We start from the raw sequence: 27,076 nt of genomic DNA on the forward strand, positions 1-27,076 counted from the left end.
ATCTTCTCCCGGCACAGAGAAGAGAGTACAGCAGCTTGGGGGCGAGCAGAGCTAGAGCCGGGAGGTGGAGTGAGGACGCGGAGGTCTAGAGCCGTGGAGATGAGCGGCAACAGGAGGCAACCCAGCCGCAGGGGTCAGGTAGGTCAGGGGCCAGCTCAGCCCTTGGGGATGGCCAGTCACTCCTGGACAGCTACCTCTGACACGCTGCGGCAGGCTCTGCTTCAGGAAGTGGTGTGTTTCTGGCAACCCCAGGAAGGCGTTGCTCTCTCACCTCTGCCCTCGCCTGCCTCTCTGGACTGCTCAGGCACCCTGGCATCCTCCAGCCTCACTTCCTGTCTCTCTTGCCCCTTCTGCAGACCCGGGAAAAGGAGAAGATGAAGGAAGCCAAGGACGCGCGCTACACCAATGGGCACCTTTTCACCACCATCTCCGTTTCGGGCATGACCATGTGCTATGCCTGTAACAAGAGCATCACAGCCAAGGAAGCCCTCATCTGCCCAAGTAAGTTCTTTGGACCCTGAATGTCACTCTGCCTCAGTGCGCGCTGACCCTCGTCCTTCCATCTGTCCTTTCTGCCCTGGATCCATGAGGCTCACTCTCTGAGCCCCAAATGCCAGGGCTGGATACTTGATCCCTTTCTCCCTTTCCTTACGTCTAGGACTAGTGGCAGTCAGAATACGGCATGAGCGGGACTGGGGGTGGGGAATGGGGGAGGGGAGGCCAGGGTGGCTCTCCTTGCAGCTGTCCTCCGCTGGGTATCCCCCAGCTCCCCGAACAGCTGCTGGGGGTCAGAGAACTGATTGGAGAAGGAGCAGGAATGTTGTGTGTCTGGGGAGGTGGGGTGGATAGGGGAGCTGGATGGGAGGCTGCCAGCCTTGCAGCTGCTCTGCCGATCTTCCTGGGCCGAACTGGGTGTTCAGGACTTCAGGGTCCCCTTGCCCCCTCCCTTTCTGTTGACTGGGTGGAGGCTGAAATCTCTAAATCTCTGAAGGATTAGGGATAAGGACACCCATCTCAAATTTCTAGTCCGACTGATACGTAGTGAGAAAGAGAGGATATGGCAGCAGTGTGTATATTGAGGGAATAGCGGTTAGAACTCCTGACCTTCAGCCACATCTCAGGATAGCCCTGTATTAAGTACAAGCCAAGATTTCTTCCTTCCCCAAGATGCCTATACAGAGGGCTCCCACCCTGTCCACCCATCCACCCCCAGACTTATGGCAAAGAGCTGCTTCTGGTTTGACCAGGACGGCCCACTGCAGAGCAGAGGAGCGATAGCTTTAGCTTCTAAATCTCTATGGAACCTGGCAGGGAACCCCAGACAGAACCAGTGAGGCCTCCCTCCCTCCTCACTGTTCAACTTGAGTTTATGAGGGTGAGGAGGGAACCCCAATCTAGATCCCTCTAGAGACCTGACAAAATTCCCAATCTGGAAGCTCGTTGCCAGGGGAACTGGGGAGGCGGGCAGCAAGCGCTATTTTGAGAGCAGGTGGAAAGCGGAGGTTCGATCCAGAGACACTGGGTGCTGGAGGTAGAGGAGAGCTCCAGCGGGGTGGGCGCAGCCCCAGCCCCCACTTCTGTCTGCCCCTCTGCCCCACCCTGCTCGCCTTGTATTTGTGGAAGTAAGCCTGATGCTGGGTATTGTCTGAAGGAGTTAGCAGAGTTTCCGGTGTTGTTGGATGGGGGAGGGGAAGCTGGAGCCAGCCAAGGGCTGAGGGCACATCAGGGAGAGGGACAGGACAGCCGGTAGTCCCAGCGCCCAGGCATGGCTATCCCTCCTCGACTCTTCTCTCCTACCCCACGGCAAGGTGGGGTGGGTGATGAGGGAGAAGCAGATGGAGTGTGGGAGCTGTGGGTTTGCCTTACTTGGAGAACAAGACTCGCCGGGCCCGGAAGGGAGACTGGAGTCATAGCAAGCATGAGCAGTACAGAAGGCAGGCAGGCATGGCCGGCAGGGGCAAGGCATGGCCAGTCCCCACTCTGCTGGTGGATCCATCAGCCTCTGTATTGCTTAGGCCTAGCCAGGGTTCACTGGCAGACACGTGGCTCCACGTAGAACCCAGACACCCCTGAGTTAAACCCCAGCTCTGCCACTAAGACCTCTGGCAAATGATTTAAGCTCTCCAGGAGACAGGTTCCTCATCTGTACGATGAGGATCGTTGCATCTGCTAGGATCCACTTGATGTGGCACATTTCCTCGCTGCCCAGGGGATGTTCATTCCCCCCCTGCCCCTAGCCCCCATCCCAGCTGCTCCTATGCCACCTTCTGTTCCGTGGGCGTCCTTTCTGCCATCTGTCATTCTCAACCACCTTTGTGCCTCTTGAGCTCATCTCTGGCAGCCAGTAACCCCTTCTTCCCTCTAGTCCACCTCACAGGTCATCTTTGAGTCAGGATTATCCCCCTCCTATGGCTTAATTGTGGTCCATACCTATCCCCCCTCACTTCATTTCCTGCTTGAAGTAAGGGGGAGGCGGGAGGAGAGGGACTGGGATGTGGCAATGGCCAAGGAGTCTGGGGAGGGGGTGAGTCTCCGACGGTGTGGCCAGGGGGACATGGGGGTCTGCATGTGGGTGTGTCCTGTCCTGTACCACCCGGCCCTCCCGTCACCCTCTCTACCCCACCCTCCCAGCCTGCAATGTGACTATCCACAACCGCTGTAAAGACACCCTCGCCAACTGTACCAAGGTCAAGCAGAAGGTGAGACGGCAGGGAGGGCAGAGGGCTGGGGGAGAGGGTAGCGAGTGTGTGGTACCCTCGTGCCTATTCCATTCATTCCTCTCACCCTGTGTTCCTGCACCCCTCTCCTCACCACGGGGCTGCCCAGACCCTCCACCCTAGGCCTCAGGCCCCACCGGAGGGGGCCAGCCTGTTGCTCTGGACACATCCCCTGGGCACCGGGGTCAGCCACCCTGGTGCCCTTAGTCATCGAGCCAGTGTTCTCCCGAGGGGGTCCTGGGCCTATGGAGGTGACCCTTGGGTGACAGCTGTCCTTGGTATCTCTCTTGCTCTCTGTCTCACAGCAACAGAAAGCTGCCCTGCTGAAGAACAACACTGCCTTGCAGTCCGTTTCCCTTCGCAGTAAGAGTGAGTAGTGAGGGTTCCGGAGCCACCAAAGGACCCTGGACCCCCAGGCCTCTCGGCCCATGGGCTCTGCTGCCCCCCTGAGGTCGTTCCCTTGCACAGCACCTTCCTCCCTTGAGTTGGAAGCTGATGGCGGCGCCACAAGGGAGATCTAGACCCACGGGCCTGGGGGCAGGACAGCAGAATTCAAACGAGGTTGAAGGCCTGGGATTGACTGGTCCTCTGAGCCTGCTCACACTTTATATTATTATGATCAGTTATTTACATGGCACTTGGGGATGTTGGCAGAAGTTGTTAAGGGCCAATTCAGAAAGATCTGGTGTGACAGAAAGAGCGGGGTGCTTAGTCAGGAAGACTAGAGTCTGAGTCTGTGCTCAGCCACCAGCTGAGTCACCCCAGACAAGTCTCTTCACCATCCTGAGCTGCAGTTTGCTTATAGGCTTGTGGCGGGGAAGAGATAAGAAAAGCTCTTTGTAACCATTAAAAGTATTGCACAAGTTTATGGGTAGCATTATTATCATCTTTCTCTGACTAGAACTGGGCTAAAGGTGGGGTTGGAGAGGAGGCTTCCTTTCTAGTCAAGGAGCCCGGGAGGCTTGAGTCCTGGGAAGGCACCAGGTTTGAGGCTTGCTTGCTTGGTATCCCCTCCGACAGCTACCACTCGGGAGCGGCCCAGCTCAGCCATCTACCCCTCTGACATCCGGCAGTCCCTGCTCGGCTCCCGCCGTGGCCGCTCTTCCTTGTCTTTAGCCAAAAGCGTCTCCACCACCAACATTGCTGGGTGAGCCTCTGCTTGGGGACGGGAGAACCAGTCAGGCAGAGTGAGGCGGTGGAGACAGGTGGGGGGGAGGGGCTGAGAGATCCTTCCCATCCCTGAGCTCAGAATGATAGACAGGTAAGGAGAACTTGGGGTGACTGCCTCTGGGATCCCGCCTTGGTTCCCCAACCTGGGAAGGGGTCTCTCGCCCGAGTGAGTCGGGTGATGCAGCCAGGCTCCACTCCCCTCAGACACTTCAATGATGAGTCTCCCCTGGGGCTGCGCCGGATCCTCTCACAGTCCACGGACTCCCTCAACATGCGCAACCGGACACTGTCGGTGGAGTCCCTCATCGACGAAGGTGACCGTGCCCGGGCCTGGGGGACACCCAGGCGTGAGGGGCGGGCGGGAGCTGGCCTGGGAAAGGCAGGGTGGAAAGGGATCTGCAGAAGGGCCCAGGACCCAGGGAAGAGGTTTGGGGTCCGAGTCGTTTCCCCTACTTGCGTCCAGGTGCCGAGGTGATCTACAACGAGCTGATGAGTGACTTTGAGATGGATGAGAAGGACTTTACAGCCGATTCCTGGAGCCTTGCAGTGGATAGCAGCTTCTTGCAGCAGCATAAAAAGGAGGTGATGAAGCAGCAGGACGTCATCTATGGTGAGCCAGGAAGACCACCCCGCACTTCTCTTTTGTCACCAGCCCTGTTTCTCTGTGTCCTTCCTCTGCCAGCCCCTACCTCTCAAGACACTTTCCTCTTATCCCATTGGCCTTCCAGACCCTGCCAGGGATCCCATAAGTAGCTATGAGGTCCCCACCTTTTGGGGCTGTTGACCTCCAAGGCCCTTCTTTATCCCTTCTTTCCATTCAACTCTTAGTCTTTCCTCTCTGCCCGTCCCATGCCCAGCTCTGTGCTGGGGACTGTGGGAAGCCTAGACATGTAGGGAACACATAGTTTTTGCCTTTATGCCTTGAGATGGCAAGGCATAAAGATAAATGATTAGAAAAATGATCTAAGATCATAATAATGCAGAATATTAGCCTGGAAGGGAAACTGAAAACCTCTGATGAGCCTGAGGTCTCCAGCCTTGGCCCCACCAGTTGTGGCCAAGCCGGGTGTTCCACCGTCCCCACAGAGCTGATCCAGACAGAGCTACACCACGTGCGGACGCTGAAGATCATGACCCGCCTCTTCCGCACGGGCATGCTGGAAGAGCTGCAGCTGGAGCCGGGAGTGGTCCAGGGCCTGTTCCCCTGTGTGGACGAGCTCACTGACATCCACACGCGCTTCCTCAGCCAGCTGCTGGATCGCCGGCGCCAGGCCCTGTGCCCTGGCAGCACCCGGAACTTCGTCATCCATCGCTTGGGGGACCTGCTCATCAGCCAGGTGAGAAAAGCCAGGACCCCTGAGCAGCAGTCCTGGGCGGGGCTGTGGCTAGAGTGGGCATTTCTCATCTCCAGACTCTGGGGGGGTGGGGCAGAGAGAGTTGGAGAGGCAGGAAGCCAGCCTGTTTGGCAGGAGGCAAGAGGGCATTGGGGATGAGATGTGACTTTGGGGGACATGCTGACCCAGCCTTGCTCTCCCGACTTCTAGTTCTCAGGTCCTAGCGCAGAGCAGATGCGGAAGACCTACTCAGAGTTCTGTAGCCGCCACACCAAGGCCTTAAAACTCTATAAGGAGCTGTATGCCCGAGACAAACGCTTCCAGCAGTTCATCCGGGTGAGCAAACCTCTCCAAGACCCACCCTCTGCCTCCTCTAGTGCCCTGGCCCTAGTGGACACAGCTGCTCGCGTTTCCATCTGTAGCCCCTCGGAGTGCTGGAGCGAGAGCTTTCACTCTCTGGGTCCTCACAGTAAACCTGTGACCTTGTCAGCCCATTTTCCAGCGTCATTAACCTCCGCCAGCCGGCATGTGGTCAATGACCAAGTTGCAGGCCGGCACCAGGGCTTAGGCTCCAAGTCCAGCGTCCTTTCAGTCGCCCTCCCCACGGGTCCCCCTCTGGCCCTGAGCCCTGACCCTCGCTTTGTAGAAAGTGACCCGCTCGGCGGTGCTGAAGCGGCACGGGGTACAAGAGTGCATTCTGCTAGTGACTCAGCGCATCACCAAGTACCCGGTGCTCATCAACCGCATCCTGCAGCATTCCCACGGTGAGAGGGCGAGTCCAGGAGGGAGGAGGACTCGAGAGGGCTGTCAGGGGAGCGGCGTGGCCCTGGACAACCACCGGGAGGAAGAGGGTCAGATGGAGCCCTGGGCAGCCTCTGAAGGCGGGATTGAGATCAGTGGGATGGGGACTGCCGTGAAGCTGGCTGGGCCACCCCTTCCTCACGCCGACCTCTGTGTCAGGGATGGAGGAGGAGCGCCAGGACCTGACCACAGCCCTGGGGCTGGTGAAGGAGCTGCTGTCCAACGTGGACCAGGATGTGCACGAGCTGGAGAAAGGGGCCCGCCTGCAGGAGATCTACAACCGCATGGACCCTCGGGCCCAGGCCCCGGTTCCTGGAAAGGGCCCCTTTGGCCGAGAGGAGCTCCTGCGGCGCAAGCTCATCCACGATGGTTGCCTGCTCTGGAAGACGGCGACTGGGCGCTTCAAAGGTCAGTGGACAGCTTGGCAGACTGGGCAAGAGTCCATGGCCAGATATAAAGAGGGAGAAGCCTCCAAGCCCATAGGCCCTCTTTTAATGTAGCCCTGGTGAGACCCAGTGGGAGGAAAGTATGTGAGCTCTGTTGTAACAAAAGTCAGAATTCTGGATTTAATTTCATGGGCGATACAAGGACTTTGTTGTCAGGATTTGTTCATTCCTTTGGTCCTTGCGTGCCCAGAAAGCTACCAATTTTGATGAGAAAAACAGAGAAATTTCAGGATTGGAGGACTAGACCCGAGTAGTTGGTTCTACCAGCTGGAGTCCCAGCCACTAGGACTGGGGAATGGGCAGGCACTTTGGGAACACAGCTGAGGAAGGCCCTTGGAGAGGGCGGAGCCCAGGGAAGGGCGGGGCAAGTGGAGAAGAGAAAAGACTGCAGGGAAGGTGTGTTCCGGGCGGGGCGCACTGTCCCAGCCTCTCTTCCCAGACTGCACTGGCCAAGGCTTGCCTACCTCAATCAAAGCAGAAGAGTCACAGACCTAGCTTTAGGTGTGAAGAATGCTACCTGAGGCCAGAGCTTGTCTGTACCTCTGTCCCGTGTCACGAAGTCCCCACTCCATAGGCTTGAGTATTGCAGGCTTTGCCAGCCACTTTGCTCCATCCTTTTCTCTCCTTCCCATCCCTCCCACGCAGCAGCTAAGAATATAAACCATGGGGGGGTTAAAAATAGCAAGGCTGAAGAGCTTTATTTCTGAAGCCTTTAGCAAAAGCCCTCCCCTTCTGTGTGCCCACAACTTAGAAAGATCTCCAAGGGCAGGGGATGCATGTGTATTTTCTTGACTGTGACATCGGACTTTCGTGGGTTGACCTTTGTCTCCCCCAAGTCTTAAAGCACAGGACCCCGTAGAATGTGAGAGCCTTGAAGATGGGGCAGAAAAGGAAAATGAAACCAGGGCCTGCTGTTGTTGAAGGAGATTGGGATTGTTCAACGGTGGGAGAAATGAATAAGGAACCCAACTGTTCCCCTCCCCATGGAGCACAAAATAAGAAGTGGGGAATATGCTGGGGTGGGGGAATCTTAGACCAAATATCCAAAAAGATCTTATATTAGTTGTTCAACATGGAACTGAAAGGCTTGGGGAGTCATTTTACCCTCACAAGAATTCTGGACCCTTTCACACAGAAAAACACATGTGTGATAGATTAATATGTAAAAATTGCTTATGGAACTTTAGAGGATCTACAGAGCCTCTGAAGCCTGATAGTACACACCCTAGGTGTCTGCAGACCGCAGGTTAAGGAACCTGCATTCATTGTATAAAGAGGCTTTTATTCAAGGCCGCTGGGTGATTGCTTATAGGCATCTCTAGCCCAAGAAACTGTTTTATCTAATGACACATGCGTTCCCCCCCGCCCCCACCATTTCTGAGCTGTAGGAATGGGGAGAGGCGGGAGGTCTGCAAAGGTGGAGGAAACAACCAGAGGGATAGAGCTCAGGGAAAGGGAAACAGCTGCTCGTAGCCTCTAACGCTGACTCTCCTCCTGCCTTCATCCCCTGCCAGATGTGCTCATGCTGCTGATGACAGATGTGCTGGTGTTTCTCCAAGAAAAGGACCAGAAGTACATCTTTCCTGCCCTGGTGAGACCTTCCACCATCTTCTTTCTCAGCATAGACCAGTGTTTCAGACCCTTCTTACTTTCCTACCCCAGCCAGGAAATCCTCCAACATTAAATAGCTATTATTGTAACCACTACCATAATATAATCAGGAAAAATAAGAAGAGCCAACGTGTATAAATATGATCAGAAGGAATAAGAAGAGCCAACGCATATTGTTACTATATGCAGCCACTTTTTTTACACATGTCAGGAAGGCACATGATTATCCTCTTTTGTAGATGAGGAAAGTAAAGCTTAAAGTTAATTAAATTGTCAAGGGTCACAAACGTTTCTAAGTCCACTCTGGCTGGAACCAGAGCCTGAGCTCTTAACTTGTATTCTCAGCTGACTCTTCAATCCTTTGGGTACTCCAGGAGGACTGAAGACTCAAATATCCAGGGGTCAGGATTCCCAGCTTTAATCCTTCCTGTGCCCCAATTGGCAGGACAAGCCCTCGGTGGTGTCACTGCAGAATCTCATCGTGCGGGACATCGCTAACCAGGAGAAAGGGATGTTTCTGATCAGTGCGGCACCGCCTGAGATGTACGAGGTCCACACGGCATCCCGGGATGACCGGAGCACCTGGATCCGCGTCATTCAGCAGAGTGTGCGAGTGTGAGTGTGTGCATGGACTTGCAGTTCTTGCAGTTTGGGGCCCGGGGCCACAGCACTCCCAGGGAACAGGGTTCAGAAGTGGAAGCAGAGTCCAGGAGAGAGACAAGATGGCCCAAGGCAGGCAGGGTCATCTATGTTCTCTTGCCCGGTAAAGTTGCATTTTATACAATGACAACCCAACCACCTTCTGAATGCACCTTGAGCTGACAGGCCAAAGGAATACTTTAAGTTGGCACGTGCCGGCATCCCTGCCAGTCAGCAGTGCAGTTTCACCTCCATTAACATCTTAGTCCGTAGGCAGTGGGCCATTATTTGGATTGTATTGTCTTTTACCTTCATTTTCTAAAAATGAATGAAAAAGAGAATAATAAAAAAAAGAAAAAGGATAATGAAAGCATTGATACTAGTGATCAGAGGAGCAAGACTCAAACAAACTCCATACGATAGAGGCTACAAAGAAATCATTTTGTGTGCTAAAGCAGCAAATCTTTGGCTTCTTTTGGACACACATCAGATCTGAGTATGTGTCTGTTGTGATAAAAAAAAAGTAAAGGGGCTTCCTTGGTGGCTCAGACGAAGAGCTGCCTTCAATGCAGAAAAAAAGTAAAGTGCATGTAAAATGTTGAAAATGGATTCTCAGGCTTCACTGGTGGCTCAGTGGTAAAGAATCGTCCTGCCAATGCAGGATACACAGGTTCAATCCCTGATCCGGGAAGATCCCACATGCCTTGGAGCAGCTGACCCCGTGCACCAGAAATATTGAGCCTGTGCTCTAGAGCCCGGGAACTGCAGCTACTGAGCCCACGTGCTGCAGCTACTGAAGCCTGAGCGCCCTAGAGCCCATCCTCCACAACAGCAAAAGCCACCACGGTGAGGAGTCTGTACACCGTGACTAGCAAATAGCCGCCACTTGCCACACCTAGAGAAAAAGCCTGTGCAGCCGCAAAGACCCAACACAGCCAAAAATAAATAAATAAAACTTTAAAAAAGAAAAGAAAGTGCATTCTCAAGGATCATGCCTGAAAAATAAACTCAATTAGGATGTTTATGATTTTTTTTTTTTTTATTTTACTTTTCAGGGAATGGATTCTTCTCTACTTTATAATATATAAACCTATATATATATTTTTTTCACTTCTGCAATTTAGACTTTTGAACAAATTTTTCAGAAATATGTGCAAAAATATGAAATTACCTGTTGTGGGAAAACAAGACCAAAGTTCCTATCCCATTGACAGTAGATCTATAGTGGCCTCTTTATTAATAATGTTAATATTTGTAGCTGTGAAAACATTATTCATGATCATTGTTTTATTGAGCTTATGCCACGTTCAAAGCATTAGTACATTATTTCATTTAATCCTCATATGAAAAAAACAAACTGTGAGGAAGAGATCATCCCTGCTTCTCACATGAAGAAATAGAGAGGTTACCACCTGGTAAATTGTGGAGCCAGAATCTGAGCCCAGTGTGCTTGATACCAAAACCTGTCGTTGTCCTTCTGCACTACGCTGCCGCTCTGGGTGACTCGGAGAGGCACTGGCAAGCAGATGCAGAGCATCAGTGCCAGGAAAAGGAGAGGGTCAAGAGCAGTGAAGCCAGGGCGTGGAGCTGACGAGTCTTGTTGGGGAAGTATAGGGCACGTTTGGGAAGGAGGGAAGGCAGATTCCTGGTGTGTAACCTAGCTTCCTTCCCTGAACCCCACCCAACCTGTGATCCCTCCAGATGCCCATCCAGGGAGGACTTCCCCCTGATTGAGACAGAGGATGAGGCTTACCTCCGGCGTATCAAGAGTAAGTCCAGGGGAGTTTGGGGGAGAATGGATGCATGTATACGTATGGCTGAGTCCCTTAGCTGTCTATCTGAAACTATCACAGCACTGTTAATCGGCTAAATTCCAATACCAAATAAAACGTTTAATAAAAAAAATTACATGACGTTTTCAAAAAACAAACACAAAACAGTAAGTCTACCCACAGAGCTTGTTTAAATAATTTATCAGTATGATATATCCACACAGGGGAATACTATCTTAAAATGAGGTGGCTGTATGAGGGCTGATGTAGATCCACAACCAGAACATTTAGTTAAGTGAGAAGAGCAAGGTTTAAAACACTGTGAAGTATATGCTGTCACTAGTGTGAAAATATTGGAGTAGATATGTGCCATGCATTTTGTGTATATGTGTGGAGTGTCTTTGCTGCTGCTGCTGCTGCTAAGTCACTTCAGTCATGTCCGACTCTGTGCGACCCCATAGACGGCAGCCCACCAGGCTCCCCTCTCCCTGGGATTCTCCAGGCAAGAATACTGGAGTGGGTTGCCATTTCCTTCTCCAATTCATGAAAGTGAAAAGTGAAAGGGAAGTCACTCAGTTGTGTCCGACTCTTAGCGACCCCATGGACTGCAGCCTACCAGGCTCTGCCATCCATGGAATTTTCCAGGCAAGAGTACTGGAATGGGGTGCCATCACCTTCTCCAGAGTGTCTCTAGGAGGATATTATTACTGTGGTTTCTCTGGGAAGGGAAACTAGGAATAACAGGATTAAGATACTGACTTTTTTACCATAGATCCGTATGTTAATTGGGGGTATGATCTAACTGCTATACAAAAAAATCAACAAAAACCAGTTGGTCACATGAGGTAGATTATTTCTCTCCACATAACAGTCTGGAAGCAAGAAGTGCAGGGCGGTAGCGTAGCTGCGCCCTCCTTGTCATGAAGATTCCCCGTCTCCATGTCCGCATCCCTCCTCCAGCTTCCGCTCTCACATCTGCATCCCAGCTAGCAAGGAGGGGTCGAGGACAAGGAGAGTTTACACTCATTTCTTTTAAGGCCGGATCAGGATTCCCATCCACTGGTCAGAATTTAGTCCTGTGGCAATGCCTAACTGCAAGGCAGGTTGGGAAATGGCGTGTAGCTGGGCAGCCGCACGCCCAGAGGAAACTTGCGCCCCTTCTTTAATTAAAATGTGGGGAGATGAAAACTGGCGGACAGCCTGCAGGCCCTGGCACACATGGTTTCACTTTTGTTTTGAAGACAACACTGCATGTGTTATTCCCTCCCCTCCAAAAGTTCTCTTCTTTTGCGTAAATGCCAACCCCCCCCCCAAAATGCAGTCCTACCGCCCCGCCCATACCTGGCTCATCCCTGGGGCTGCTGGTCCCTGGCTAGTGGCTCTTCCGGGTGCTCACCTGTTTCTCATCCACAGTGGAGCTGCAGCAGAAAGACCGGGCGCTGGTGGAGCTGCTGCAGGAGAAGGTTGGGCTGTTTGCCGAGATGACCCACTTCCAGGTGGAAGAGGATGGTGGCAGCGGGGTGCCCCTGCCCACCCTGCCCAGGGGCCTCTTCCGCTCTGAGTCCCTTGAGTCCCCTCGTGGCGAGCGGCTGCTGCAGGATGCCATCCGTGAGGGTGAGGGAGCTTCTGGGGAAGAACCTGGACTCACCTCTTCACCATCACACAATAGGGGACACGTGGCTAGACTATGTCCATCCCATAGTCCGGAACTCCTCCGGGTGCCTGTTGGGTGCCGGATGCCAGGAATGGCGGGGGAAGATGGCCCTTGCTGCTGTTTGCCACCTCTCATCCTGCACAGCCCTGGGCACTTTAACGACCTTTTCCTCGTGTGTGGTGGTGGCACCGAGACCCCATTACCTGTGCGGGGCATTTCCCTAGGCGCCTGCAGGTCCTGTGCACTGAGTGAACGGCAGCCCCTCCCACCCCCTGCAGAGTTCCGACCCTCTGTCCTCACCTCTTCTCTCCACACAGTGGAGGGCCTGAAAGACCTGCTGGTAGGGCCTGGAGTGGAGCTGCTCTTGACACCCCGGGAACCACCCTTGCCCATGGAGCCAGACAGCGGTGGTAACACGAGTCCTGGAGTCACTGCCAGTGAGTGCCAGGGAAGGGGACCACGGCAGCAGGTGGGAGGAGTTAAAGATAATGGGGTGGTACCAAGGTCTGAGTGGTGTCAGGGTGCTGGGGGAGCGAGGCCGGTGCGTCATTTACCCCTTCTCAATAGATGGTGAGGCCAGAACCTTCAATGGATCCATTGAGCTCTGCAGAGCCGACTCAGACTCCAGCCAGAAGGTAGGTTTCAGGAGGTGTCAGGACTTAGCTAGAGGGTGGGAAATGGACTGCTGGCCTATAGACCCTTGACACAGAGCTATCAGGGACAGGCACCAGGGACTCGTGTGTCTGCTGATGCCCTATCCTTGCCCGTTTCCACAGGATCGAAATGGAAATCAGCTGAGATCTCCCCAGGAGGTGAGATGGGTTTGCGATGGTATGGGAGACTGAAAGAGGGGTTACTCTCAGCTAAGAAACTGGAGCCCAATTTGGAGTTGGGGGGTGCTGTATACACCTCAAAATACCTGCAGTCTTATTGTCCCCGCACCCACACTTATTCAACTTCTGGTTAGTGCTCCCATCCTGAAGCTTGGACTCTGTTCCCCCCCTCTCCTCTGTCCTCAGGAAGCGTTGCAGCGATTGGTCAATCTCTATGGACTTCTGCATGGCCTACAGGTCGGTGAGGGCAGGGGCTCCAATGGGAATGGGAGGGGCCAGGCCAGAGCTGCCCACTTAGCTAGAGCAGAACCATCCTTATAACAGGCCTGTTTAAGCCTTCCTCTGATTCGAGCTCTATGGGACTCACAACCTGGGCCCTGGGGAGTGAGGGACAGAAGAATTGGGATTCTGATACACCCCTTCATCTCCATTCCACCCCCAGGCGGCTGTGGCCCAGCAGGACACTCTGATGGAAGCCCGGTTCCCTGAGGGCCCCGAGCGGCGGGAGAAGCTGACCAGAGCCAATTCCCGGGATGGGGAGGCTGGCAGAGCTGGGGGCGTCCCTGCGGCTCCTGAAAAGCAGGCTACAGAACTGGCGTTGCTGCAGCGGCAACACGCGCTATTGCAGGAGGAGCTGCGACGCTGCCGACGGCTCGGCGAGGAGCGTGCGACTGAGGCCGGCAGCTTGGAAGCCCGGCTCCGGGAGAGCGAGCAGGCCCGTGCCCTGCTGGAGCGGGAGGCCGAGGAGGCTCGCAGACAGCTGGCCGCCTTGGGCCACACGGAACCCCCACTCGTGGCTGAGGCCCCCTGGGCCCGCCGGCCTCTGGATCCGCGGCGTCGGAGCCTCCCTGCTGGCGATGCCCTGTACTTGAGTTTCACACCCCCACAGGTAAGGACGCTTGAAGTAGTGAACTAACCTGGGGTGGACGTCAGGGTCCAGGAGAGAATCTGAGAGGAATTGGAGGCCAAATGAAATCGGCCATTAGACTTGAAGGATATTAGGATACTGATGGGAGGGCTGAACAATTTCGATGGGTGCAGAAAGAAATCAGTCAGTGGTAGATGTACTCTGCTCATTCCCGGACCTGCTTTTCCCGCCTGCTGTCCATAGCCCAGCCGAGGCCACGACCGCCTGGATTTGCCTGTAACTATTCGCTCCGTCCATCGACCCTTTGAGGATCGAGAGAGGCAGGAGCTGGGCAGCCCTGACGAGCGGCTGCAAGATAGCAGTGACCCTGACACCGGCAGCGAGGAGGAGGGCAGCAGCCGTCTGTCTCCACCCCATAGTCCACGAGGTGAGGTCCTGGCAGAGACATGGCTTAGAAACGGGGTGCAACCTGGGGACAGACCTTTGGGCTGTAGTTTCCAAATGGAGCCTGCATCGGAAAGCACAGGAACGTTTAGGATGGTCCCTAACCAACCACTGAGGTCCACAGGTCCACTCTTGGGACGGGCCCAGAGTGCTTCCTGGTTTGCCTCCTGGTAAACAGGTAGTGGATCTCTCAGAAGCAGAAAACATAGGGGCCTCTGCTCCAGTAGGTCCATGATTCCCAACCTTTTCAAGCAGAAATAGATTTTCAGAGTGAAAAAATGTCAAAGACCTCCAAATTCTTATAGTTGGCTCAGGAAATACAAAATAACCCAAAGCTACTGTGACTTCATATAATACTCATCTTAAAATACTTTGTATCTTATTAACCATATTGTATCTCCATGTATTTAACAAGGTATCTAGGTATGGATCCATTATTTTGTGGACAGTTTTCCCATCACCCAGGGATTACAGACCTCTGCCATCCCTCCCAGCTCTCTGAGCTGCTCAGCCCACAGACAGGGAGGCATCCGTGTAGGGGTTCAGCTGATCATAGGAGCCTCTGTTCACTCACTGACTTTGCCCCTTCCTCCTTCAGATTTCACCCGAATGCAGGACATCCCGGAAGAGACTGAGAGCCGAGATGGGGAGCCTGTAGCTTCCGAGAGCTAAGGGGGCCCCTCCCCCCACCCGGTGTCCCCTGAAGAACATTACTGAGGGAGGCAAACCTTGGGGACTCCAATCTGCCAATGACAAGGGAACATTTGAAAGAACTGCTTACTGTCCTTGCCAGCTCTTGGTATCCTTGGATACCTGGGGGCCATTTAGGAAGCTGGGGGAATTAGGCCACAGTGCCCCCTGGTGGCATCCAGAAGCTACACTGCAGATGCCAATTTTTCATGCCTTCTTCCCTCTACTTTAGTAAAATTTATTTATTTATTGTTTATTAGTTACGGAGGGAGAGGGGAGATTTAGAGGACCAGGGACATGGGAACCAAGCCATAGGGATCAGGGGGCCTTGTCCTTTAACACTACTGGGGTTTATTCAGGCTTAATCATGCAGCTGCTGGGTTCTAGCCCTGACACCCCTCCTGAGCAACACCCATCTTTGAGGAGAGGCTGCAGCCGTAAGACCCTACTGCCCCTTCAGGAAGGGCTGTGGTCAGGGCCATGTCCCTCTCCCCTTCCCCTCAACCTCTTACTGCTGTTCTCCCTTCTCTCTGTCTTCTATGGAAACCCCAGGGACTTAACCTGGCTTCCTAGAGTTGATGGAATAGAGGTTGAGGTGGCCATAATGGTTTGTTGGGGGGTGAGGGGAAAAACTCACAGGGACCAGAATGGTTTTTTTTGTTGTTGTTGTTTTCTTTTTTTTGTACCAAAGCCAACTGCACGTGTTTTATATTTTTAAGAGAAGATTGTAGGCAATTAGAAATTGCAGCCTTCTATCTCTAAATCTCTGAAGAACTTGAGGGATGGGGGAAGCATTGACTTCTCCACTCATCCATAGTAATGGGGGGCCCCATTCTGACCTCTTCCCCAGTTATTTGGAAAAACAGTTCTAGGGTGAGTTGGGAAATCTCTCCAAACCCTGACCTCACCCCACACCTCAGCAACCATGACCTGAAACCTCAGTGTGAATTTGGGGGATTTTTCAGTGGATCCCCCCTTCCTTGCCCAGTGGCCACCAGCCCCGGCCAGTTTTCTGCCAATTTGATTATTTTAAAAAAAGGAAAAAAATAGGAAGTCGGGGGTGGGGGGGATAAAGCCGGGAAAATTAAAGTCCTGGAACCCCAGGAAGTGCTGTCTGTTAATATCTGCGAGTTCTGAGGATGCTGGTGATGAGGACAGCCTGGGAGGGCCCTGTGTTCCTCCGAAAGGAGCCTCTTCCTCTCCCAAGAGGGGCGACTGCCTCCCTGAAGACACAGGGCACTAACAGAAGAAACCGGTGCCAACCTGTTTTTGTTGTCGTCTGTGATATTCACAAGGATAAAAATGAAGGGGCACTTAGGTTCCAGCGGCTGTTGGGGGGTTCCAATATTAAAAAACCTGTTTTCATCTCATTTGCATGCTGTGCTCAGAATTACATCAGCCTCTTGCCCGCTTCCCTCCCTCTCTGTACAGTTGCAGTTCCCCTTAGCATCTCCCCTCAGATTCAGCCCTCACTCTGCCCTTGTTCTTCAGTGTCAGAATCCTGGGGTAACCTCTTTAACACAGTTCCCCTCTCCCTTCATAGGAGCTGCTCATTTGCCCTTTGCATTTTGAGAGGCAGTGAGAGATTAGGTAGGTTTCGGTTCTTATTTTTGGTTAATTTTTTGCTTCCTGTTTCTGGTTAATAGCCTGCTCTGGGGCCGTGGGGGAGGGAGGCCAAGAGCGTCTAGCGTTGTATAAATGCTGGCAGAGTGCATAGTCTTCTGTTGGAGCCCATGGAGTAAGATGAGAAGAACGGGGCTCACAACCTCAGCTGGAAAGAGGAATTGAAATCACATGGGGTGTGGGCAGGCTTGGGGGAGCAGCCAGCACCCTCCACTCCTGTAATTCTCATCTGTTGGCATCTGGCCTTGACAAGGTGCTTTCTCATCCATCACAGAATCTGTGAGGTGACAATTTTCTCATTTTATAGAGAAACCTGGCTCCAGAGGGTTGCCAGGCCAGGAGAGCAGCCAGGGAAGGGCCAGTCCTAGCTGCAGTCCCCCATTCCCCTTCTCAGTTGCTCTGCTGAAACACACCAGAGCGCCAGGTTTCCAACACACTGGCCCATGGCTCAGCAGCTGGGACCCAACGCCTTAAAGGCAGAGCAGGAGGACGTTAGCATCCAAAGACCACCAGATGGGAACGCAGGCTCCCCCAGTGTTCTCACAGGTCCAGTGAAGGGTGCTGGTTGGCAGGAAACAGGAGCCTGGAGACAGAGCCCAGAGCTTGAGTTGGGAGAAGCCCACAGCTCACAGGACAGCTTTGCTGTCCCTCCTGCTATCCCTGGGCTGAAACCCCCTCATCCTCGATCCCAGAACATGACACAAACTTCTCTGACGTGGCAGTCACATCTCTCAGCATTCTGTCCGTTGTCCCCTCTCTTCCCGTTTTTGGAAACAGTCTTGCTCTCTGTCGGTCCTATTGGCAGTTTCGAAGCTGTCGGGCTTGTGTTCCAGGGCCCAGTCTCTTGCCGCAGTAGTGCCCCCTCTCCATTGCACCGTCCCCTCCATCTCCCGTCCCTGGGGGTGGGTCTGCATGCATTCATTCACCTCTGACTTGGACCTGTTTAAACTTTGTCAATATTTACCTCTGGGTCCCATAAAGCACTGATGCCCCCAGAGGAGCCAATATCCAGAGCCCCAACAGGGCCGTTGGAGGAGCTGCAGGGGGTGGGAAGAAGGGCCCTTGAGTGGGGGAGGATTTTCCATCCTGAATTGGCTGGGAACAAATCTGGAGTTTTGATACCAGTTTAAACATTATCAGAGAGAGGAAATTAAACATCAAGAGGCTAATTAAATCTCTTTAGCATGGCTTAATATGTTGTGAATTAGGTGACTCTTTAGAGCCTCTTCTGTTCAGCAACTGGATGGAGCTGGTGCAGGGGGGTGCCCCTTCCAGAGGTAGCTCCACGAACTTGGGAGGTGCTGTGCCCAGCTATTGCCCTGGGATCTTGAGTGGCCAGAGTCCTCCTGGGTCAGAAGACCTGTTAGAGCGTGGGGTGGGGCAATGGCAGTGGAAATTCCACTCCATTTTCCCTCTGCCACCTCCCTCCTTTCCAAGGGCTGCCCCCAACCTTGAATATCCCTTCTGATGGCTGACTGTTGTCTTTGCTGCAAATCCATGGATATATGGATACAGAAACCAAAGGGGAACCCCTTCCTTTAGTGCACACCTTTATTAGGGGCCACCCCCTCACTCATTTCCTTTTGTGACTTTAATTTCACTCCAGAACTTGTAAAAATTCCAGAGAAGATCTTTATGGTTTCCAGTCACTGTCTCCCAGTTAACCCCCCTTATTTCCTCCTTTTCCTTATCTCTGTTTCCATTTTACACGGGGTGAGCGTGGGTGCCAAGTCGCTTCAGTGGTGTCCAATTCTTTGTGACCCTGTGGACTGTAGCCCGCCAGGCTCCTCTGTCCATGGGATTCTCCAGGCAAGAAAACTGGGGAGTGGGTGGCCATGCCCTCCTCCAGGGGACCTTCCCGACCCAGGGATTGAACTTGCATCTCTTAAGTCTCCTGCTTTGGCAGGAGGGTTCTTTACCACTAGTACCACCTGGTAAGCCCACGTGAAGTGTAAGAATAGCTATTCCAGGCACCATTAAATCCTTAACAGCCCAACTTAAGTTGAGAAAACAGGTACAGAGAACTATTTAACTTACTGAGTTTCCTCAGCTGCTTAGTGTCAGGCCTAGGAGGTGAATCCAGGTGTTCTGACACCTGAGTTGATGCTCTGAGCTAAGAACGTGGGCAGGAGGAAGACTAGCACCTCTTTCTGCACGTTCATCCTGGTACCCAAGTGGTGCAGTGGTGAAGAATCCACGGCTTTGATCCCTGGATCGGGGAGATCCCCTGGAGAAGAAAGTGGCTACCCACTCCAGTATTGCTGCTGGGAAAATCCCATAGACAGAGGAGCCTGGTGGGCTATAGTCCATGGAGTCTCAGAGTTGGACACAACTGAGCACGCACACATCTGCACCTTCAGCCACCTCTTCTCCCAGCCCCTTTCTGAATCTCACCTCTCTATGCCCCACCCATGTCCTTGGCTTGTCCTTATCTTCACTTCTTCCTCCAAATCCTGGTTTAAGGAGAGACAAGCTATTCCCAACCAGAAGCAGGGGTTTGCACTCCAGGCTTGGCTGGAGATAGGGATCCGGCAAGATCCTGCAGACAGCAGGGGGAACTCCAGCTTTTGCCTCGGAGGTGTCTGTGGGCACCAAGTTTCTACGGGTGCTACTGAGATGGTAAGAAGGTAGAGATGGCCAAGGGAGGAGGGCATATTTGGCCTCAGCACCAGAGAAGGACAAGGGTACACCCCATTTGAGGTGAGGGAGGGAAGATGGAGAGGACAGAGGGAGATAGTTACTGACCTATGACTCAATTAGTCTAGAACCCATAGGGAAATTTTCCTGGGAATTCTCACAGAAGGCAGAAAAGGGGCAAAGAATCCTTTTGGCCATACTGACCTGGAAGTGTAACTAAGATGAAAGGTGCAGACACTTTGTGGATAATCCAGAGGTTTATTCTTCGATTCCCATTGCCACGTGGAGATTGGGCTTGGTTGTGCCCAGCCCTGACCTGGGCCCTGGGTGCCTGCCTTTCCCCACAGCCAGAGCTGGGGATCAAAGATCAGACTTTCCCTGAGGGCGTTGCGTCAAAGCAGAGAGGCCAACCTCTCTTTCCCTAGGACGCGTGGATCCTGCACTTGGCAGATAACCAGAAAGAGGAGGGGGTTTAACTTGCCCCCTTCACCCAGGGTTCCCTTTGTCCAGGTTGGTGAGCATGGTACAAAGGCCACCCTCCTGAGGGGTACTCTCCGTCCACCGCCTGCCCATTTCCTTTAGGGCCACCTGTTCCACCCAGCCCCGACCCTGGGGCCACAGCCTTGCTTGCAGGTCCCTGAAGGTGTTTGCCAGGGCCCGCCGGGGCTCCTGCCTGAGAAGGCAGTACAGCACGGGGTTGAGGCAGCTGTTGGTGTGCGCCAGGCAGGTGGTGACGGGAAAGACATAGGTGTGGACGGTGTAGAAAGTGCTGTCCCAGGGCACCAGGTCAAACTTCACCAGGACACCCCAGAGCGTGACCACATGGTTGGGGAACCAGCAGAGGAAGAAGGAGGCCAGAAGGATGCGGATGGAGTGGGCCACACCCCTGCTGTCCCGCCATCGTGGGCGCCGCCATCTCAGGAAGGCCAGCAGCAGCAGGTAGCTGGTGGTGATGATGCTCAGTGGCACCATAAAGGCCAGGACCACCCTCTGCAGCTGGTAGACCCCCAGCCAATACCTGCTGGGGAAACGCAGCAGGCACAGGCGCACGCCACTCACCTCGCCCTCGGCCCCAAAGACAGCTGTGGGCACCGTCACCAAAGCAGCTGCCACCCATATGGCCAGGGTGGCCACGCGGGCCCAGAAGAGCGAGAGGTGGGCGCCTGGCCCTGCAGCCATGGCCACCACCCAGTACCGGGCGACACTCAACGCTGTGATGAGGAAGATGCTGGCGTAGATGTTGAGGACAGTGGCCGTTAGGACCATCTTGCAGAGGGCACCTCCGAAGGGCCAGTGGAAGTCCAGTGCCGACTCGGCTGCCCAGAAAGGGAGGGTGAGTGCCAGCCCCAGGTCTGCCAGAGCCAGGTTGAAGACGAAAGTGTCAGAAGGTGGGCAAGGGGCTCGCCGAGCACAGTTACCCAGCACCCACAGCACGGCCAAATTTCCCAGCAAGCCGACAGCCCCCACAAGCCCATAGGCCAGGGCAACCGAGACCCTCAGGGCTAGGAATCCAACAGGTATCGTGGCATCAGCAGCACTCAGCGCGCTGCTTCCAGAAGCGTTGACCCAGAAAGCGGGCAGGGGGGCAGAGGTGTTGGGCGTGGGCATCGCAGGGCATCCGACATCAGTGGTGCTGGGCAGAGGGGCCAGTGAGTGCCTACCAGCCTGGCAGGGGGCCCCTAAGGCGTTCAGCAGGACACTGGATCAGAGCGCTTGACTGCTGCTCTCAGGGCCTCTGGCTGCCTGGAGACCCAGCCCACGCCCACACCTCAGGGGGCGGGCTGTGGACGACAGGACAGCCTTCTTCTTCTCTGTTGGTCTTGGTGGTGGGTGGGGCAGGTGAGGGAGAGGTGAACATTGGCACAAACGTGTGTGCGTGAGTGCCTGTGTGTGCGTGCATGTGTGCGTCTCTGTGTGTGTAGAGCCCCATGTGAAAGAGCGGGAAGGGGGGAGGGAGAATGATCCTGCTACGGAGGGCAGCCCCACACCTCCGCTTCGGGGAGAGGCCACAAATACCCCACCTCAGGGGCAATAGGAACCGAATTGGAGCCCCCCTCTACTCCTTCTGGTGTTCAGGGGCCCCCTTCTCTGCAGCAAGTGTTCCCTGGGGGCCTGGAGGAAGGGGCCTGGGAGTGTGCACAGAGGCAGAGAATCAGAATAGGATCTGAGAGAAAGAGGAGAGGTTCTGGAGTCCCAGGGCTGCTCCCTGCTCACTGTGTGACTGTGGGTGAATTACTTTACTCTCCTGAGCCTCAGTTTCCTTGCTTAAAATTTTCAGATAAAAGTCTCTGCGTTACAGAATGGGTGTGACAAAATGAGAGAACACCTGTGAAAAAGCCCCTTGTACATGGCTATTTGCGTGAATGTGAATGATTATTATTTCAAAGGAAAAGTTGGGGGCATTTGTGGCAGGAGGGAGCAAGTGACTCCCTTCTTATAATGAGCAGCTCTGATCATCGTGCCTGGGGAACAATGCCAACTAAAACAGGTTGGAATTCACTGCAGCAGCCAGTGACCTTGAGGTTGAGGGCAGGGAGGAAAAGGGGAGAGGAAGTCACAGCTTCCTGTTCCCTCCCCACTGGAGCCGATGAGGACCTGAGCAGGCCTGGGGCATGCCCTCAGGCCTCTCCGTGCTAAGCAGTCCTGCTGACCTCTCACTCCCACGGCCATTTCACCCTTCCCTGGTCTAATCTGTGGAGGCAGAGGTCAGCGGTAACCCCCACTGTCTCCTCCAACCCCCAAACCCCATTTCAGAGCTGTGGATGCTGAGAAACACCCTCACCATGCCTCATCCTGTCTCCCCACGATCTCAGTGCTAAATGGGGTGCGTGCTTCAGTGGGTCCTCGCCTTTTGTGCCTGTATCCTTACCCGTTGCAGAATTTACTGTGATGGGGGTGAGGGGTAGGAAGAATGAGGCTTTTGCAAAAATATTCAACCACCTTCTTGCCCTCTGCCTGCGAATTAAGATGTTTGATGTTCAGTTCCCTTGAGTGCTGGGGGAGGAGAGGGACCCTTTCAGGATAATCAGCAGTGGGTCTGATGAACCCTATAGGAGAGACCCAGGGGTGAAAGAGATTCAGAATGGGTGCCCAGATGTTTGGGTTCGCTGGCAAGGGGTGGATGTGAAGGAAGTGCCCAGCCCAAGTTCAGGTGAGCCCCAGGGGCTGCCTCCCAGCCTCAGGACTGGCCCTGTGTGACTTGTTAATGCCTCCCTCAGGACTGCTTTTCAGCATCCAGCATCACCATGCTGATCTGGCAGCCACAATGTCTTTCAATGCGTGGGACCTATTGTCCCTCGACTTGGAAAACAGAAGCTGGGTCAATTTCAGGGCTCTGCTTTCCATTTGAAATATCCGGTCCTCTGGTCATTTCTTTCTTTTTTTTTTTTTACCTTTATGTGTTTCTAATTTAAATCGTTTCCCTTGGTCTGAGACTAGCAACACTCCCTTGTGGTTATATAGAGAGGTGGTGCCACCAGCTGACTGAGTTTAAGAGCTTCCCTTTGGGTCCTTTGTTTTTAGTGTCTTGTTAGTTCCCTCCTTGATCCATCCACTCATTCACGAATCACAGCATCTCTTGAACACTTATTATGTGTCAGGTGTTGTGCTAGACGTTGGGGAGACAAAAATGTTACATGATCCCTCTCCTCAGGAAATACAGTAAGTTCTTTGAGATGGGTGGGATCCTTACAACATCTTGTTCAACTCCTCATTTTATAGAGAGTGAAAGTGACTTGCCCACGGGCACCAGGAAGTAGTGTCAGAGTCAGGATTTGAGATAAAATCTTCTGACTGCTAGACTCTAGCTCTTTCCAACACATCACAAAACCCTTTGGGCATTTCTTTCCACCTCTAATCTCTTCCCTTTCTCGAGTGCCAGACCCTGCCCCTGGGAAGCCCCATGGAAAACAGCAGCAGGATATGCACTGAGGGATAGTGACAATTCCGCTTTCAGTGGTCTTCACTCACAACTGCTGAAGGAGGAGGAGGAACTGGATTCAATAAAAATTATTTTTCCATCTCTCATGTTCATATTACCCTCCAGAGCCATTCTTTTCCAGCCCCCTTTTCAATCTCAGAATCCAGGGATTCTGCAGTGGTAGATCAGAGTCTCCCTTCCATAAAAGGGACTGTAACATCTGGGCCTTCCCCTTAGTCACCTGAACACCCTCCCCTTGTGCAGTCCACGTGTCTTTTCAACCCCACATCCCTGTCCTGCACCTCCAAAGCCTAGGAAAGAAGAATTGGGGGAGAAGGAGGATAGGACTGAGTTATCCCTTCACAGAGCATAAAGAGAATGGATCTTTGCGCACAAAACATAAAGAGAAGGAATCTTTGCATCTGTATTTATGGTGGAGACAGAGACTTAGGACTGAACTAAAGCGAACAGAGGCTAGCTGCTTGGAGGACTGCTGAGTGGCCCACGTAGGAGTGTGCGTTCTAAGTCACTTCCATCATGTCCGACTCCGCAACCCTGTGGACTGTAGCCCGCCAGGCTCCTCTCTCCATGGGATTTTCTGGGCAAGGATACTGAGGTGGATTGCCATGCCCTCCTCCAGGGCATCTTTCCAACCCAGGGATTGGACCCACGTCTCTTATGTCTCCTGCATTGGCAGGTGGGTTCTTTACCAAACTTCTGAACCAATCTCTGTCGCTCTCTCTCAACTTTATTTTTTTTCCCCAAGGCAAGGGATTATTTTTTCCTCTCAACTTTGTATTTTGGCATAGCTTTATATTTACAGAAAAATTACAAAAGCAGAGATGGTGATCCATCTCTTATTTTCCATATTAAGATGAAGCTGCTAGAGCATCAAAAATAAAAAATAAAAATCTTAGAGATAAATCTGACAAGAGGTGTACAGTACTGATACATTGAAAACTATAAATGCTGAGAGAAATTTAGATTTTAATAAATGGATAGAGAGGCATACTGTGCTCATGAGTTTGAAGACTCAATAATAAGATGTCAATTCTCATAATGGGTCTGTAGATTCAATGCAATTCTAGTCAAAATTCTAGCAGCTTTTTCAAAGAGAAACTGACAAGTTGATTCTAAAATTCATGTGGAAAAGCAAATAGCCAAATGATTTTGTAAAAGAGCCAAAACAATTTAGTATAAAGATAATAAAATTGGAGTAGTCATGTACCCAATTCCAAGACTTACTATAAAGCTGCAGTAGTCAAGACAACGTGGTATCAGCAAAAGGTTAGACATACAAATCCATGGAATTGAGAGTCTTGAAATAGGCCCACACGTTTACAGTCAACTGATTTTTGCCAAAAGTGCAAAGGCAATTCACTGAAGAACAATAGTCTTTTCAACAATTGTTTCTATAACAACTGAACACTCACATTAAAAAGAGTGTGCGTGAGAGAACTTTGATCCCTACCTCGCACCATGCACAAAGATTAACTCAAAAATGGATCATAGATCTTTAAGATCATAGATTTTTAAATATAAAACCTAAAATGCCAAAACTTCTAAAAGAAAACAAAGGAGAAATTTTTATGACCTTGGGTTAGGCAAAAAGTTTTAGATACAACATCAAAAGCACAGTCTGTAACTGCAAAAAGTGAATAATTGGGCTTCATTGAAATGAAGAACTGTGCTCTTGGGTTTTTTTTTTTTTCAGTTTATTTTTTATTGAAGTATATGTTATTTAAAATCAGAGGGTTTTTTTTTTTCTTTTGTCTCTTTTGAATTTGTTACAATGTTGCTTTTGTCTTAGCTCCCTGACCAGAGATTGGATTTGCACTCCCTGCTTTGGAAGGCAAAGTCTTAACCACTGGACAGCCAGGGAAGTGCCCTCTTGAAGTATACCTTATTTGCAATGTTGTGTTAGTTTCTGGTGTACCGCAAAGTGATTCAGTTATATATAAAATATATATCCCTTTTCATATTCTCTCCCATTATGGTTTATTGTTACAGGATACTGAATATAGTTCCCTGTGCTATACAGTAGAACCTTGTTTATCCATTCTATATATAATAGTTTGTATCTGCTAATCCCAAACTTCCAATCTATCCCTCCCCCAACCCCCTCTCCCTTGGCAACCAAAAGCCTGGAACTTCTGGTCTTTGAAAAATACTGTTAAGAGAATGAACAGGTAAACCACAGACTAAGAAAACATTTGCAGATCACAGAACTTATAAAGAAACATGTCTAGAATATCTAAAGAATTCTCAAATTTTGATAATAAGAAAACCACCTTATTTTTTAAACAGGGTAAAGGATTTGAACAGATAATTCATCAAAAAAGATAGAGGGATAGCAAATAAACACATGAGAAAACACTCAACATCATTAGCCCCCAGGGAAATGCAAAGACTAACCACAGTGAGACAGTACTATTTTCTGATTAGAATGTCTCAAATTAAAAAAAAAAAAATACTGATCATACCAACTGCTGGTGAAGAAGTAGAGTACCAAAACTTTCATACATTCCTGATAGGAATGTAAAATGGTATAATCACTTTGTAAAGCAATTTGGTATTTTCTAAAAAGTTAAACATGCACCTCATATGTCCTAGTCACTCTATTCCTAAGCATTTAACTCAAGAAGAATGAAAGTACATACTCACATGAAGTACACCAGTGTTCACAGCAGCTTTATTTGAAGTAGCTTAAAATAGGAAAGAACTCAAGTGGATAATCTAATTTTCCATGAGGTAAATGAATAAATAGACGGTGGTGCTTTTGCACAATGGAATGCTGCTCAACAATGAAAAGGAAGGGATCATCGCTGTGGAATGGTAGAGCAGCAACCGTGGGGGGAAGAGCCCTGCTGACTGCCAGGCCAAGGCTGTCCCTTCCCCTTTGCCTCACAGAAGCACCTGTTCTTCCCCGCACCTGTTCAGCATTCCAGGTTCATCTGCACCGCAGCCGAGTCCTGCCCGCCTAGCCTGCAGTCCAAGCAGTACTCCTCTGAAACAGGACAGCCTCATTGCTAACTCCATTTGCTCGGGACCAAGTTCACTCTAGAGCACCTCACACTGGGGGTCCAAGGCTGTGGCTCTGAGAATCCTAGACTTTCTGTCTTCTGAGGCCCCCCCACCTGAAAGGTAGGTTTCCATGGCAGATGACAGGTGTTCATCTTCCTGAGAAAGGAATGGGGCAGATACTTCCACACACATGTAGATGACCAGAGGCTCTTCTGGGGGTTACTGTTCTAAAACCCCCAAAAGTTTAAGTTTTCAGCAATGGACATACATGTTAAGTCACTTCAGTCTTGTCCTACCCTTTGCGACCTTATGGACTGTAGTCTGCCAGTTTCCTCTGTCCGTGGGATTCTCCAGGCAAGAATACTGGAGTGGGTTGCCATGCCCTCCTCCAGGAGATCTTCCCGACCCAGGGATTGGACTTACCTCTCTTACGCCTCCTGCACGGGCAGGTGGGTTCTTTACTACTAGTGCCACCTGGGAAGCCCCAGAAGTAGGAGACCCTAATCCAGATCCCTAACCTCACATCAGCCCAATCAGCCACCATCTCTACTCTTTCATGTGCCAGAATGAGAAGCCACTAAAAGTTTTTAATCTAAGCAGTGACAGAATCAGATCTATTTTTTGTCTATTGACAGTGTGAAAGATCGTTTCAAAGAGGCCAAGAATGGCAGGAGAAGAAATATCAGTTAGGAGGCTTTTGTAAACAGGTGCTGAGATAGTTAGGAAGTAGAGGAGGGAAGGAATATGGATTATATTTAAGAAATAGAATTAATTGACTGGGGATGTAACGTGATAAGAAGAGGGAAGAAGGACTTCCCTGGTCGTCCTTCCACTGCAGGAGACACAGGTTTGATTATGCTCAAAATCCTTCAAGCTAGGCTTCACCAGTCTGTG

General features: G+C 51.8%; 2 protein-coding genes across 3 annotated transcripts in view; one reads left to right on the forward strand and one right to left on the reverse strand.

Annotated features, from left to right (window-relative positions):
- ARHGEF2 (Rho/Rac guanine nucleotide exchange factor 2) overlaps positions 1-16,349 on the forward strand; it is a 41,409-nt gene extending 25,060 nt beyond the window's left edge. For both annotated transcript variants that reach the window (XM_055584012.1, XM_055584013.1), the window contains 21 exons: positions 357-501; positions 2,632-2,699; positions 3,023-3,086; positions 3,738-3,864; positions 4,092-4,201; positions 4,351-4,497; positions 4,974-5,224; positions 5,432-5,557; positions 5,868-5,985; positions 6,182-6,430; positions 7,983-8,059; positions 8,525-8,694; positions 10,420-10,487; positions 11,904-12,104; positions 12,462-12,581; positions 12,712-12,779; positions 12,921-12,956; positions 13,164-13,214; positions 13,420-13,866; positions 14,089-14,272; positions 14,888-16,349. In XM_055584012.1, the coding sequence (XP_055439987.1) occupies positions 357-501; positions 2,632-2,699; positions 3,023-3,086; positions 3,738-3,864; positions 4,092-4,201; positions 4,351-4,497; positions 4,974-5,224; positions 5,432-5,557; positions 5,868-5,985; positions 6,182-6,430; positions 7,983-8,059; positions 8,525-8,694; positions 10,420-10,487; positions 11,904-12,104; positions 12,462-12,581; positions 12,712-12,779; positions 12,921-12,956; positions 13,164-13,214; positions 13,420-13,866; positions 14,089-14,272; positions 14,888-14,961 (2,901 nt within the window). In that variant the 3' untranslated portion in view covers positions 14,962-16,349. The remainder of the gene's footprint in view (positions 1-356; positions 502-2,631; positions 2,700-3,022; positions 3,087-3,737; positions 3,865-4,091; positions 4,202-4,350; positions 4,498-4,973; positions 5,225-5,431; positions 5,558-5,867; positions 5,986-6,181; positions 6,431-7,982; positions 8,060-8,524; positions 8,695-10,419; positions 10,488-11,903; positions 12,105-12,461; positions 12,582-12,711; positions 12,780-12,920; positions 12,957-13,163; positions 13,215-13,419; positions 13,867-14,088; positions 14,273-14,887) is intronic.
- A 3,376-nt stretch (positions 16,350-19,725) lies between these two features.
- RXFP4 (relaxin family peptide/INSL5 receptor 4) lies at positions 19,726-20,847 on the reverse strand. The gene has a single exon (XM_055584014.1). It carries the CDS (start codon positions 20,845-20,847, stop codon positions 19,726-19,728), a length of 1,122 nt encoding a protein of 373 aa, XP_055439989.1.
- Positions 20,848-27,076: the final 6,229 nt, after the last annotated feature.

This window comes from Bubalus kerabau, chromosome 6 (assembly GCF_029407905.1).
Source record: "Bubalus kerabau isolate K-KA32 ecotype Philippines breed swamp buffalo chromosome 6, PCC_UOA_SB_1v2, whole genome shotgun sequence".
Lineage (NCBI taxonomy): Eukaryota > Metazoa > Chordata > Mammalia > Artiodactyla > Bovidae > Bubalus > Bubalus kerabau.

Excerpts from the sequence above, each read along its gene's own strand:
- RXFP4 (XM_055584014.1), bottom strand. The coding sequence starts at position 20,847 with ATGCCCACGCCCAACACCTCTGCCCCCCTGCCCGCTTTCTGGGTCAAC.